Source organism: Cucumis melo, chromosome 11 (assembly GCF_025177605.1).
Source record: "Cucumis melo cultivar AY chromosome 11, USDA_Cmelo_AY_1.0, whole genome shotgun sequence".
In the NCBI taxonomy this organism is placed as follows: Eukaryota; Viridiplantae; Streptophyta; class Magnoliopsida; order Cucurbitales; family Cucurbitaceae; genus Cucumis; species Cucumis melo.
This window is the reverse complement of record NC_066867.1, coordinates 8805626-8819446: the sequence shown is the minus strand read 5'-3', so window position 1 is coordinate 8819446 and position 13821 is coordinate 8805626. Positions and strand designations below refer to the sequence as shown.

General features: G+C 36.6%; 1 protein-coding gene across 1 annotated transcript; it reads left to right on the top strand.

The window, feature by feature from the left end:
* Positions 1 to 2141: 2141 nt before the first annotated feature.
* On the top strand, positions 2142 to 13414 carry LOC103501126 (probable cadmium/zinc-transporting ATPase HMA1, chloroplastic). The gene is made up of 13 exons (XM_008464624.3): positions 2142 to 2905; positions 2997 to 3147; positions 3232 to 3416; positions 4864 to 5010; positions 7208 to 7403; positions 8929 to 9041; positions 10025 to 10266; positions 10619 to 10724; positions 11346 to 11501; positions 12192 to 12408; positions 12572 to 12759; positions 12846 to 12932; positions 13037 to 13414. The coding sequence occupies exons 1-13, from the start codon at positions 2405 to 2407 to the stop codon at positions 13217 to 13219; spliced, it is 2472 nt and encodes an 823-aa protein (XP_008462846.1). The 5' UTR covers positions 2142 to 2404; the 3' UTR covers positions 13220 to 13414.
* The last annotated feature ends 407 nt before the right edge of the window (positions 13415 to 13821 follow it).

Sequence of the window (13821 nt, the reverse complement as noted above, 5' to 3'; positions counted from 1 at the left end):
TTCTTTCTAAATCCTTCTCCCAACGAAGTCTTAAACGTCTGGCCTCTGCCTCTGTTATAAAGTTATGAGTTGCACTAGAATCAACCATAGTACTCTTAGTTTGTTTTTTGTTAATCCAAGTATCAACATACAATAAGCCCCTTTTTGTTGGTACGTGTCTCTCCCCTGACTTTTTCTGGAGAGACAACATGTATTTTATGGCCCCTATTCGAGTCTTTTCACCCCCATCTATCTGGCCCACTTCACCCTCAGCTTGATTCGACTTATCATCTGAATCCGAGATTAATGAGGCCTGAAACGCATAAAAGTCGACTTTATTCGGGCATTCTCTTGCCAGATGTGGCCCCTCACATATGAAACAACTGAGGGGACGCTTAGGTGGGCTTCGATTATTCGACCTTTGCCATGTGTTCTCTGTGGTTGACTGGTAAGGTCTGCGATCTTTACCAGAACGTTTGTCTCCCCCAACAACTTTGGGAGGACTCGGGCGACTATTCCTATTCCTTCCAGGTGAGGAACTTTGGTGACGTTTCATATCTTGAGAGTCACTGATCAGATTAAACAGTCGTTCGGCTGCTGCATACGCTGACTGAGGTCTTGGACCCTTTGTTTATATAACTTGGTCTTGGTCCACGGTTTCAACCCTTCGACAAAACAGAAAACTTTGGCTTTTTCTGACATATCGCGAATGTCTAACATGAAGCCCGCAAACTGTTTCACGTACTCCCGAATACTACTGGTGTGTTTCAGCTCACGCAACTTTCGTCGAGCTAAAATCTCAACATTTTCGGGGAAGAACTATGAGCGGAGTTCTCTCTTCAAAGCGTCCCAAGTATCTATCGTACAACGTCCCTCTTGCATGTCAACATACCGGGACCTCCACCATAGCTTCGCATCTCAGGATGCATCGTTGCCAATGTAACTTTGGCTTCCTCGGTGATCGTGTTTGTGGCTTTGAAGTACTGCTCGAGGTAAAAAATTTAGTTTTTCAGGGCCTTTGCATCTCTTGCCCCACAGAAGGGCTTTGGTTCCAGAATCTTCACTCTACTAACCGGAATTGCTTATCTAGCTGGAGCTTGGTTTGCGATTGCTCGCATTGTGAGGTTCAGTCTCGCATTCACATCCACGATTTCATTTCTGACGACATTGAGGGTAGCTCGAAAATCCTCCGACATGTCGTTTATCATCTCTAAGAGTGTCTTCTGAGAGCTATCTAGCTCATTGACACGTTCTTCCATGTGGGCAACAAAGCCCGACAAACTGTCTCCATATTCGTAGTTAATAGTTCTTTCAACATTTCCTTCCAGAGTGTCGACTCTTGCCAACAACTATTGTATTGGTAATCCTTCGACACGGCCAGCTACTGCATCGATCATGTTAGTTTTCTCAGCAATCTCTACTAGACGAGACTCCAAGAAGCGCATGGAGTCGGGAACTTCGACTAGGTAGAGCATCTGCTCCTCCAACTCTACTAGTCGGTCTCTCTGGGCCTTGCCCGATGGATTCGTAAACGACATGTTTCGGTCTTATCGTCAATTAGCCAACATGGCTCTGATACCACTTGTCACAATCGTAAACTTTCAAACACGATTGTGCGGCACTTATTCTACTCAGTCAACAAGTCAATCGTTCAATATTCGAAATCCGCGGACAAACTCGCGGTATGATGTAGCCTCCCTCCACGTTCTCTGGAAAATGTTTTTATAAAACGGGAGAGAGAAAGTAAATTGTTGAAAACATCATAAAAGAAAGCATTGAAGACTGTCAATTGCAAAGAAAATAGCTTAGCTTGCAAAGAGTGGAGGCTGGACTACTTAGGTACCCCTATAGTACATATTGAGATTTTTGGCCTTGGCAGGCTTGCATATGAAAAAACCTAAATGTGTGGCTCAACGACACGAAAACGAAAGAATTAACCTAGACTACTTTCAAGACATAAAGATAAAGGGATTTAGGGGTATTCGGACATACGGCCATAGGTAAATAATACCTTGGACAAGTATGCCTTTGACACTATGTACGTCGCCGCACCTATTTTCTTCATTATTTATTAATAAAATATTGTTTTTTTTTTAAATCCCAACTTTAAAAGTATCAATCCCAAACTTATTATCTCTCCGAAAGACTCTCATATACTATTTGTCGTGGTTAAAAGAAAATGAAAGAGACAGGTCAGGTATGGGAATCGGACGAACGGCTAAAGAAGAATGTGTTCATAATGTCAATATATTGATGTCATCATTCTCTAAATTCCCAAGCATTTACTTTAATTCTTTCAACTCCTTTTCTCTTCAATCTTTGGTCATATCTCTGAAGTCGTCTCTTTCTCTCTCTCCGGCTTCCTTCTCAAAAGCAACTGAATTCAACTGCGCATGAAAGCCAACATTTCTCCACTCGTCACCAAATGGGAACTCTCTCCTTCCCAATTCCCTCCTCAAAATCACATCTTTTATCCAATCCCAACCCAGTTCCTCTTTTTAGGCACCCTTTTCTTCAATCATCTTTCTCATCTTCTCCATTTCCCTCTCGTAATTTCCCTATTCTTCGTTTACGGCGGCGTGTTCTCTGTTCCGCTGCGGCAGCTGGTCGGTCGAATCACGATGACCACCACCATGTTCATGATCACAACCATGGTCACCACCACCACCACCACCACCACCACCACCACCACCGCCACCATGGTGATCATGATGTTGAGTTGTCTGGGCCTCAGAAAGCGGTGATTGGATTTGCTAAAGCCACTAGGTGGACGGACTTGGCTAAATATTTGAGGGAAAGCTTGCAATTATGTTGCTGCTCTATGGCTTTGTTTGTGGCTGCTGCTGTTTGCCCTTATTTGGTGCCCAAACCCATTGTGAAGCCTTTGCAAATTGCTTTCATTGTCATTGGTTTTCCTTTAGTTGGGGTATGAGTGAATTTGATTCTTGTAATTTAATCACCAATCGCTGAGATGTCTTCTCTTCCTTTGATATATCTATGACACTTCTTGCTCTTAGGTCTCCTCGGCACTTGATGCTTTAACTGATATTAGTGGTGGAAAAGTGAACATCCATGTACTTATGGCCCTTGCAGCCTTTGCTTCCATCTTTATGGGAAATGCCTTGGAAGGAGGACTACTACTTGCCATGTTTAACTTGTCTCACATTGGTAAGAAGTAATATGCTTGCATAGCTGAATTACCTATTCTTGTTCTGTGGCTTTTTAACTTTGCAATTTTTATGATGATTGTAGCCGAAGAGTATTTTACAAGTCGTGCGATGATTGACGTCAAAGAGTTGAAGGAAAACTATCCAGACTTTGCCCTTGTTTTAGATACAAATGATGGTGAAGTTCCAAATATTACAGATTTGTCCTACCAAAAGGTTCCTGTCCAAGATGTAGAAGTGGACTCCTATATATTAGTTGGAGCTGGTGAGGTATGTGATTTCAATATTTTTTTTTCCATTACATCAAAACATGACCTAGACTCTAGATAATATTAGTTAGGCATAATGTCTACCCAAAATACAAAAATTGAAGGTTTTTTTTTAAGTTTCTATTTTCAAGCTTATGAATATACTTGATGAAGAAGAAGTTTTCAAATCTGACAATCTGGCTTGTAATCTTGGTAATTGGATGTTGTTTTGAGAGAAGAGGCATTTTGGAGGTTGCCATACGGATAATGATTGACAGGGCTACTAATGACTCTGTTTTTAAGAAAGTAGTTGATTTTGAGTGATAACTAAGCCTACCTTGACTGAAACCTTGAAGATGGAGTGATTATGAGTACGTACATATCAGGAAAAGAAAGGGTGGGAATGTGCGAAAGGGTGAAAGGGTGATTCTCATGATTAACAACTTATCAAAGGTTTCTTTATTCTATTCATACTGGTGCTAGCTATTTAGGAGCCAACATAAAGTATCATGCATCTATTTCTCCACTTTCATTAAGGACAAGGTGACTTTACTGGGCTGGGTATGCATATGCCCGTTGTCTGCTTAACTTATTCAAGTAGGTTATAAAGTGGGGAGAAAAGTGAAATATAGAGGGCTGTAAATAGGAATAATTAGTTTGAAGAAAGGAATGTAAGGGGCTAAGGGACTTAAATGGTTAACTAGAAACTAGTAGTCTTAAAAGGTGTACCATGGTTAACTCGAATGGTCATGGTAGATTTAAGGGAATACAGAAGTGTTTCATAAACTTTCTTGTCTGTTATCTTCTCTCAGGTTTTTTTAACACCCTTCATGCCTATAAACTTCATTGTCAATTATCTTCTCTCACTTTTTCTTTTAACACTCTCCATACTATGCCCATCATATTCCTGCCTACCCCAAGTATTCTAATTCAAAGTACATTTGTTTCTACTTTTTCTAGGCACTGTACATAGCTCCTGAGTCCTGAGTATACTATCTGTGTATAAAAGTAATATAATATTTAGCATCTCTTGCTGTGATTGTATCCTTTCCAATTGAGAAGTTCTGGAATGTCAATCATTTTGACAACGAAGAAACAACATGAAGACAATAAGAAAGTACTTAAAAATGTACAATATTCTATTTTTCTTCAAGTTGTTTTCAAAATCATGTTTTATGAATTTTCTGAGATCAGAAAGCTTAATTTAGTTTTGTAATTTCCAGATTTTTTAACACAGCCTCCAAGATAAAGCTTCCAAAAAATAACGTAAGGAAATATCCTTTTGACATATGGTATAATCTATAACCTTTATTTCTTGAGACGTCTTTGGTGGGCTTTTGAAGTTGTAGAAATATTATTGTCCAATGGACAGATATATGTAGCTGCACCACACAGTTTGAGTACCGAAATTTCTTATATTTTGTTACAATGTGTTGGAAAAATCATAATGGAAACTTGTATTTTACTAGTTTGTGCCTGTAGATTGTGAAGTTTTCCAAGGTAGTGCTACAGTCACCATTGAGCACCTAACCGGTGAAATCAAACCATTGGAGATTACCGTTGGAAGCAGAGTTCCTGGTGGTGCAAGAAACTTGGATGGTAGGATAATCGTGAAGGTATGCTCATAATTTCTCATATGTTTTATATAATTTTTTAAACTTTATAATTGTTTCTTAATATTTAAAGAGAAAGAAAAAACCGGATGATTGTGTTGTAAACTAAGGGATGCAGATTATAAGTTTGAAGAGAAAATTGCTGATAATCAAATGAAATGCAATTTCATCTAATTATCTATTGTTTTTCTTGCAATTTTGATAACAGTTTTTCTTTTCCTAGTTGATAACATTTTTATTTTACTTTTCCTATTTGAATGAGAAAGTTGTTTAGTTGATGTATGAAATGTAAAATACTTTACAACAATGGTATTGAACTGAGAGAAGCCATCTTTCAACACTAGGCAACAAACTGATCCAGGAGGTCTATGGCTGAACAGGATAACAATGATCTCAAATGTCAAAAAGGTCACAAAATTGCATCTGAAGTTGTGAAGAGAAAAGCATATCGTTTGTCATGTCTTGTCATTAACATTGATGGCTTCTGTGTCGGGAGGCCACAAAAACACTGAACATATCCTAAAAATTATCGACTTCCAAAGACTTTTGCAAAATTTTCCTGAATGAAAGCTTGAGGGCATTTAGAAATTAAAAAAAGAGAAAAAAAAAGAAAAAAAACAAGGACTTGATGACAAAGAAAACCTGGATTTATTAAGCTTCAGAATCTTGTATTGCATCAGGATGAAAGGAGAAGCAATTGAGTTGAAGCACATACAAAATATCTATGTTTGGGATTCTCTTGCTGAATTGATGGAATGAAACTACAGTGCCACACCAAACATCTTTTACCGTAATGCCTTTATTTAAAAGTCCAAAAAACGCTTTGGAAAGTTCTTCAGGAAAGCACCTTCATGTCCCATATCTATCCAAAATAGAATACTAGCTTTATCTTTAGTTTTGACGACAAAGTTCCTAAAAAAGAGTGCTTTTATCATAGAGAAGCTAAACCATGGATTATGAGAACTAACTCATGAACAGGAAATGGTAAAACGGGTGTAACTCTTAGTTGCATGTTTACTTGCAATGACTTTCCAAAAGAAAATGTCGAAGCATGTGGCCAACAAAGTTTGTCTCTGTTTCTTGTGTTCCCAATATCCAAGCCAACAATCGTAGTACTTTGAAAGATGAGGTCCCATCTAATCAAATAGGTAGAATTGTTGAATGCTGGTCCTTCTCAAAAAATTATCTTTTCATTTGTTGGTCCTCTTAACCTCCATTGGAGGAACGGACAAGATATGAAAGAAATATTGAGCATATTAGATAAAATAGCTGGTCGGAAAGCAAGCCTTTCTGCTATAGAGTAGGATGCTTCCAAAATCTTGATAAAATTTCATCCAAAGTTGTATTTTGGAAAGTGACCTGTGACCTAGTGTGAATTAGCATCGATGACATGGCAGGATCAAGCTATTTTAAGCTGGAAATAGCTCACTTTATGCAACTGAGGATGTTTAATGTTTCTTAATTCAAGCAAGAAAAGTAGTGTTGGTGGCAATGGTATGTCTTTATTAACTTCGGTCTTAAAACCTTCAATCTAACTCTCTTCCTTACTTTCTTCTATACCTTTGAAATAAACTGCTGAGACAATCAACCACCAACAGAAATAGAGTCACTAAAATTGGAGTTGGTGCATTGGCCAAAGTTGGAATGCACGTAATACTTTGTCTTCATAAATCTCGATTTGATTCCATAAAAAAAACCAACAAAAATAGAATTGAGAAAGGGATCAAATCCTTTCTTCAAGAGTCTAGATCAAGAAATGGAAATCTTTATCTACTTTTCTCAAGGTAAAGATGACCAGCTCTTTCACTTTTAGATGCTTCTCATCCACCACTGTATTGGCCATTAATATGGAATCTATTGTTGTTCTTTTGGTATAAGTCCGTGCACAAAGGGACAGTATTAGATTGAACAGGTTTGACTAGCCAGAAGTTTATAAATGCTGGTAAGCAAGCTTACTGGGTTGAAACTCATTTCCAATCAAACAAAGGAAATCTTTTAACCATTCCTTACCTGCTCTTGAGAAATCAGAGATGATTTTTCAACTTTGAAAGATATTTTTTGAAAGCATTTTGTGTAGATGGACAACCTACATTTATTTGTTGCTCGTTTCCTTCTGTTGGTTGAAATCTGAAAGTACAAATTATTCTACTTCTATATAGGTTTTGCTAGCTTACCCAGTTAAGTTTAAACCTTGATCCAGGCAACAAAGACCTGGAAAGAGTCAACTCTGAGTCGTATAGTGAACTTGACTGAAGAGGCACAACTAAATAAACCAAGACTTCAGCGGTGGCTTGATGAATTTGGTGAACATTATAGCAAAGCAGTTGTAGTATTGGCCACTACTATTGCCCTCGTTGGTCCAATATTATTCAAGTGGCCATTTATTGGTACTTCAGGTAATCATCAAAATTTACAAACAATGCATGAAATCATTTAGTGCAAACATGGGTGCATGTAGCTGCACCTATATCCATACATCTCACTCTCATCACACACCAGAAAAGAGAGTTAAAATATTTAAAGAAAGTTGAAAGAAGAATTTGTCATGTGTAGCAAACAATAATTGGACTATTTCGTGAGATTCACAAATATGGGTGTTGCCTAGGATGCACATAAGTAATTTTCACTCTTTCTTACTAAATGATATTGTTAGTAGCCTATTACCTTGTAGGTCTCATATTCTTATACGGTTTCAAAATGGACATTTATCCCTTCAAAACTGCAAGGTGCTTCTTAATAGAAAAAGTAAATAAAATAGTACATAAATAAAAATAATGGCTAACCAATTGGATCAGGAGTATTAGTTACAAATTAAAATACTCTAACTCACCTGAGGATGTCAAGTTTTACAAGAGGAGAATGGTTTTTTATAAAATATATATTTTTATTTATTGACATTGCTCTTATGACGTGAACAATGGGATTTCTAACCTTACCCCAAGGACTAATCATGCATAAACCTCCGTGTTCATCCATCGTTTTGGTACCAGAGCATCTTTAGTATTGTATGAAGTATGAAGTATCTAAGACAGTTGGATGTTGCATACTATTGGTAAGAACATCATTGGGGTAGTTCGAAATATTCTTAGAATAATAAAAGTATTGTAGTAATTAGCTAGGAGTTGACTATAGAAGTGGGAGGAAATGAAGGTTGGCATGAGTTTTAGCTGGTTTTGGCTTGAGTGTAGACTTGAGTGTGCTCAAGAGAAGAGAGAAGGTCCCAAAGCTTTCCATCTGTATTTCCTTCGTTGTCAATTTTCAATTTCTATCATAGAGGAAAACCACTTAACAAGGAATAATTTCTAAGTTTGGAGACAGCATGAAAGCTCTTTGGATATGTGAGCTAATGGAAAGGTGGTTAGTTATGGATGGCTGAGAGAAAGAAGAGCACTTTTGTAAGCGTTCAATTATGTCAGTTTGTTCAAACTTTCCTATCATAGATGCCAGCTATCGACTTTTGACAAAATTATTATCAACTTCAAGAGGATCTCAAAAAGTGGACTCGAGTTTTGCAATTTTCCCTCATTCTGTTTACTCAATAAAATAAAATAAAATTCATGACATCTCCTACTTGGAGCTTTCCATCATAGTATGTGGTGCAGATAGTCTTATGTGAATTATTACTCGAAGGATATTATTTAGGTTCACTTAACCTAACCTAACCTATTTTAGTACTTGTGAACATATGCTAACCCTTAATTGTAGATTTTGTTTAAAGTCCAGAAGTTGAATCTCTTGCATTTCTGCAGTTCTTCGTTCCATCTCATCATTTCCTTTTCTATCTTACATGTTTCCATTTACTTTTCTATTTTTTGGGTCAAAGAAACATTTCCATTTACTTTTCTCAATTGTAATTTGTTGTTTTTTTTTTCTTTGATTACATGTTATTTCATCTGGTATGATGCCTACTTAATTCTGTAGCTTGTAGAGGATCAGTTTACAGAGCTCTAGGCCTCATGGTGGCAGCATCACCTTGTGCTTTGGCTGTTGCACCTTTGGCTTATGCCATTGCAATAAGTTCCTGTGCAAGAAAGGTATAAATAAATCAATTTTCATAGAAAAATCCTTATTATTTCCATTTTATGTCATAAAGATACATGCATAGGGGATTTAGTATAGGTGCAAGCCGTCCCCTCAACTTTATGCAATTTATATAATATATATATAACTGAAATAATACCAATATCAGTAGATATCCTAGTGGTAAAACTGCCTCCCAACTCTCTCTAGACCCAGATTGAAGCCCCACTCTTTAAATTTTTTTTTCAGATTATTTTTATTAAACTATAAAGCCGTCAACAAAGTTTCTAGATCTGCCACCGGATACTTGCATTATGGAATTCTATAAGTCGAATGATAGTTCCTTTTGTTATATTTCTTGTGTTCTACCAATCTACTTTGATCTCTCGGTTCCATTTTCTTTCTTACTACAAAAGACTATCTACCTTTGAAAATATGGTATTCAATATTCTTCATTTTCAATCTTCTTTTCATTTGTTCCAAAAAAAAAAAAAAAAAAAAAAAAATCTATCCACTCACAGTTTTTTATTTAAACTTGTTGCTTTAATTTTTTTCCCCTTTATGATTGATTCACAATGGAGAAAGAAAAGCAAAAAATATATTTTACTAATTTGGTCGTGGAGGAAAAACAGTTTCCATGTTTTTTATTAAAAGTATTAAATATATTTTTTCCTATTAATTTTTCCTGCTCATTAACCAAAAACATTTTCATTAAATATTGGGATTGCAAGGATCAAAAGTCAGAATATATGTTGAAAGGTGTGATGTCTTGCTTCACTGATAGATAGTTTTGGATTGGAACAATGAATGGGTTGTGGTTAAAACTAGCGAAGACTTGGTTGTAAGAATAGTTTTGGATTGGAAAGTACAGATTTTGCTTTCAGAGCTCCAGTAATTCTTCAATATAGATTCTTCTTTTTTGTAAAAATGGAGTGACAGAGCATTATGTTACAACCATTCGTGATGACCACTCTTTTGTTTTCCATTTAATGCACAGGGGATATTGTTGAAAGGTGGACGTGTATTAGATGCTTTAGCTGCTTGTCATACTATAGCATTTGATAAAACTGGGACATTAACCACTGGGGGCCTTTTTTTCAAAGCGATTGAACCAATTTACGGACATGAGGTAGGAGAAAACAAATCAGACTTTGGTTCATGTTGTATTCCCTGCTGTGAAGACGAAGCTCTTGCTGTAGCAGCTGCAATGGAGAAGGGTACTACTCACCCCATTGGGAGGTACTTGTTGAAGAGAATATTTCTTTGACCGTCGTTACACTTTTTTTGTTTTTATTCCTTCAGCCTAAAAAGGTCTAGCTGGGAAATTTTCTACTATGAGAATATTTCTATTATACCTTTTTTACCGTAAACTGCAAGTTATATTTAGCCAGTTCTGTACTGTGTGTTTTATTTTGGTGCCAGTAAATAAGTGAGCTGGCTAAATATTGATGTTATAATTACGGAATGGTTTAGACTTTTAGACTTATAGCCTTGCCCCCTAGCTTCCCCGGGGCAGGTCTCACTGTACAAGTATTGATTTATTTTATGATTCACGTACCCACATATTCTTCTTTGGCTATTTTCCTTTCAGAGCTGTGGTCGGCCACAGTATGGGAAAAGTCCTCCCTTCCTTTTCTGTCCAGAGTTTGGAATATTTTCCGGGTAGAGGACTTGTCGCAACTCTGCATGGTACTGAGGTAATGATTCATAATTACAAAACATACAAGTATGTGCTTGTCATGTGCTTCTTGTCCATCCATAAAACCAGCATTATCTATTATTCCTTCTGTTAGTAATTCTGATGCGAGTCCTGACTTCATGATTAGGGTGTAGTGTAGAGTTAGATGCATTCATCAAATAAACACAATTAATATTTGCGTCTGCCTATACACTATCATCTGCCCGTCCTTTCCTCTGTAGAAGTTTATGACACTGATACATATTTGCATGATATTCTTCCTAAACCCTTAACGCAATAATATTCTGCAAAGAAACAAAGCATATACAATACAAAGCATTTAGAAAATTAGCTAGTAATACAAGGGACCAGATATTCATGCAAGGTGTCCTTTTTATTGTAATTACTGTCATTTTCCTAGTACTGCGTACTCAGTATGATGTAGTCTAAGTACTCTCAAGGAGTAATCTTTCAAAAATCAAGTTTGTGAATATTTTATTAGAATGACAAGGGGAGAATCTCATATTTATAGAGTTTAATTATAAGCAGGGTGAAGAAGGAATTAACTTAGAATAACCTTATTCTTTCTACATCATAGTAACTGGTAAGGTGATTTTGTGTTCGTCTTGATTTATTACAGTCAGGTGGGAAACTATTGAAAGCATCTCTTGGTTCCTTAGATTTCATCACTTCATGCTACAAATCTGGAACCAAATCAAAAGAGATCAAAGAAGCTGCAAACACATCTTCATATGGAAGTGAGTTTGTTCATGCTGCTCTTGCAGTTGATGGGAAGGTAGGATTAAAATTTTATAAAAGCGCCAGGTTGCTTATTCTTTACGTTTTTAGTATGGCTAGATATTAATCTTGTGTTTTGTTTTTCTCATCTAGTAATGTTTACCCTATTTGGAACGAGAATACTTCCTATGACATGATTTCTGCAATGAGCCTGCATGCTATGATCCCGGTTAACTAAGTACATTTCTTAAGGTTTAATTTAAGAATAGAAATTTATTGTTTGAATAGTATGGTTCTAAGTGTACTTTAAAGAAAAAAAATATTATTTTTCCTTGTACTTTGTGTATTAGCCTTCCATTAAAAAAATAATGTCCTTTGCTGCCTGTCTAAAAAGAAATCTTGTAGCCTATAGATTGTGCAACCCTTCTTTCTGTACATTTAGTAATTGGACTGGATTGAGTTTTTATTATGGCAAGATTGGTTGGATTTTATAATTGTGTATTGTATGGAGTTGAAGAAATGGTAGCCCATAGAAAATAATGTTTTTTAAATGCCACGTCTCTATTGTCATTCAATTTCAACAGTTATTTTCTAGGGATTTGGTTGAAATTTTTTTCTACCATAGAAGTCAAACTGAAACTTCAGAATACTAGAGACGGAATTGAAAACTGGCATCTATTTTAAATACTGAAGGATCTGGCAGTTGATTGTATCTAATTGTTCCAACTTCAATGGTGGAATGGTGCAGGTAACACTTATTCATCTTGAGGATCGACCTCATCCTGGAGTTTCAAGTGTAATATCTGAATTAACAGATAGAGCAAGACTTCATGTAATGATGTTGACCGGAGATCATGAGTCAAGTGCACGAAGAGTAGCAAATGCAGTGGGCATCAAGGAAGTCCACTTCAGTCTAAAGCCTGAAGATAAACTTAGTCACGTGAAAAGTATCTCTAGGGAGAATGGTTAGCTTTTGTTTTCCCCTTTTTCCTCGTTCTCGATTGACTTAATTATCCAGTGTTAATAGACCATATACTTGTTCCTAGCTTATAGTTGGAATTTATCTTCCTTTGCTTTATGAATTTATTTATTCATTTATTTTTGTCTCATTTGCTGTTGACCATACAGGAGGAGGACTAATTATGGTTGGCGAAGGGATTAATGATGCACCTGCACTTGCTGCTGCTACCGTGGGCATAGTGCTTGCTCAACGTGCTAGTGCAACTGCCATAGCTGTGGCAGATGTTCTGTTGCTGCGGGATAACATATCTGGTGTACCATTCTGTATTGCCAAGTCTCGCCAGACGACTGCTCTTGTAATTTTAGGACAACCATTCTGCTCCGATAACCTTTCTATTAATCGTCACTCATTAGCGCTTATTATCTACTTATTTGCTTGCAGGTTAAACAGAATGCTAGTCTTGCCTTGTTTTTTATATTTGTGGCTTCTCTTCCTGCTGTTTTAGGGTTTCTTCCCTTATGGTTAACGGTATGGAAATTTAGACTCTTTTTTCCTTCTATTATTTTCCTTTTATGTGTTGTCATGGATGTATGTTCATTTACAAGAGGCTAGCAAATGGTATATCCGTGCAGGTACTTCTACACGAAGGTGGTACTCTTCTAGTTTGCCTCAATTCCATACGCGCTCTGAATAATCCTAGTTGGTCCTGGTCCTGGGGGCAAGACTTGAAGCAATTCCTAATGGAGCTGAAATTTAAGGGATCGCAGCCAAGGCTTAATACCAGCTCTACCACTGTACAATCTTCCCCTGTATAGCTCCCCGTTTCTCTCTCTTTATCTCTCACCCATTAAGCTACATTACCATCGTCATAATGAATTGTACTCCCTTGGTTCTCTGGGAGTGGGAGATGCCTTTTGGAAACTTCCATGTATAGTTTGTTGCATCATCCCTGTAATGTCTGATTTTGGATCCTTGTCAAATAATGAATGAGAGTAGGTACTATTGTAGTAGTACTAGATGTTTACCTCTTTTCTTTCTTCATTCTTTTTTTTTTCTTTTTCTCCATATGCAGTGAAATAAACTAAAATATTTATAAAATATCAAAATTTGAGATTTTGAAATACATTAATAGATTCTAAAGTTTTGTTATGTTTGTAAATATTTTAAACATTTTGTTGTTTACAATAATATCTCCACTTAAGTTGTATATCAAAACAAGAAAAAGGTGGTCCAAGGTCTAGAAATTGGAGCTTTGAGTTGGGGTCTAAAACGGAATAAGATTCTTCTCCTTCAATCCTTTCCTCTCTGTTGGATATCCTAATCAATTACTATCAATAAAAAGCAGGGCAGATGAATATATATCCAACTAACATACGCAAAAGGGACAGTGGAAATGATGTGATCTATGGATTCACTG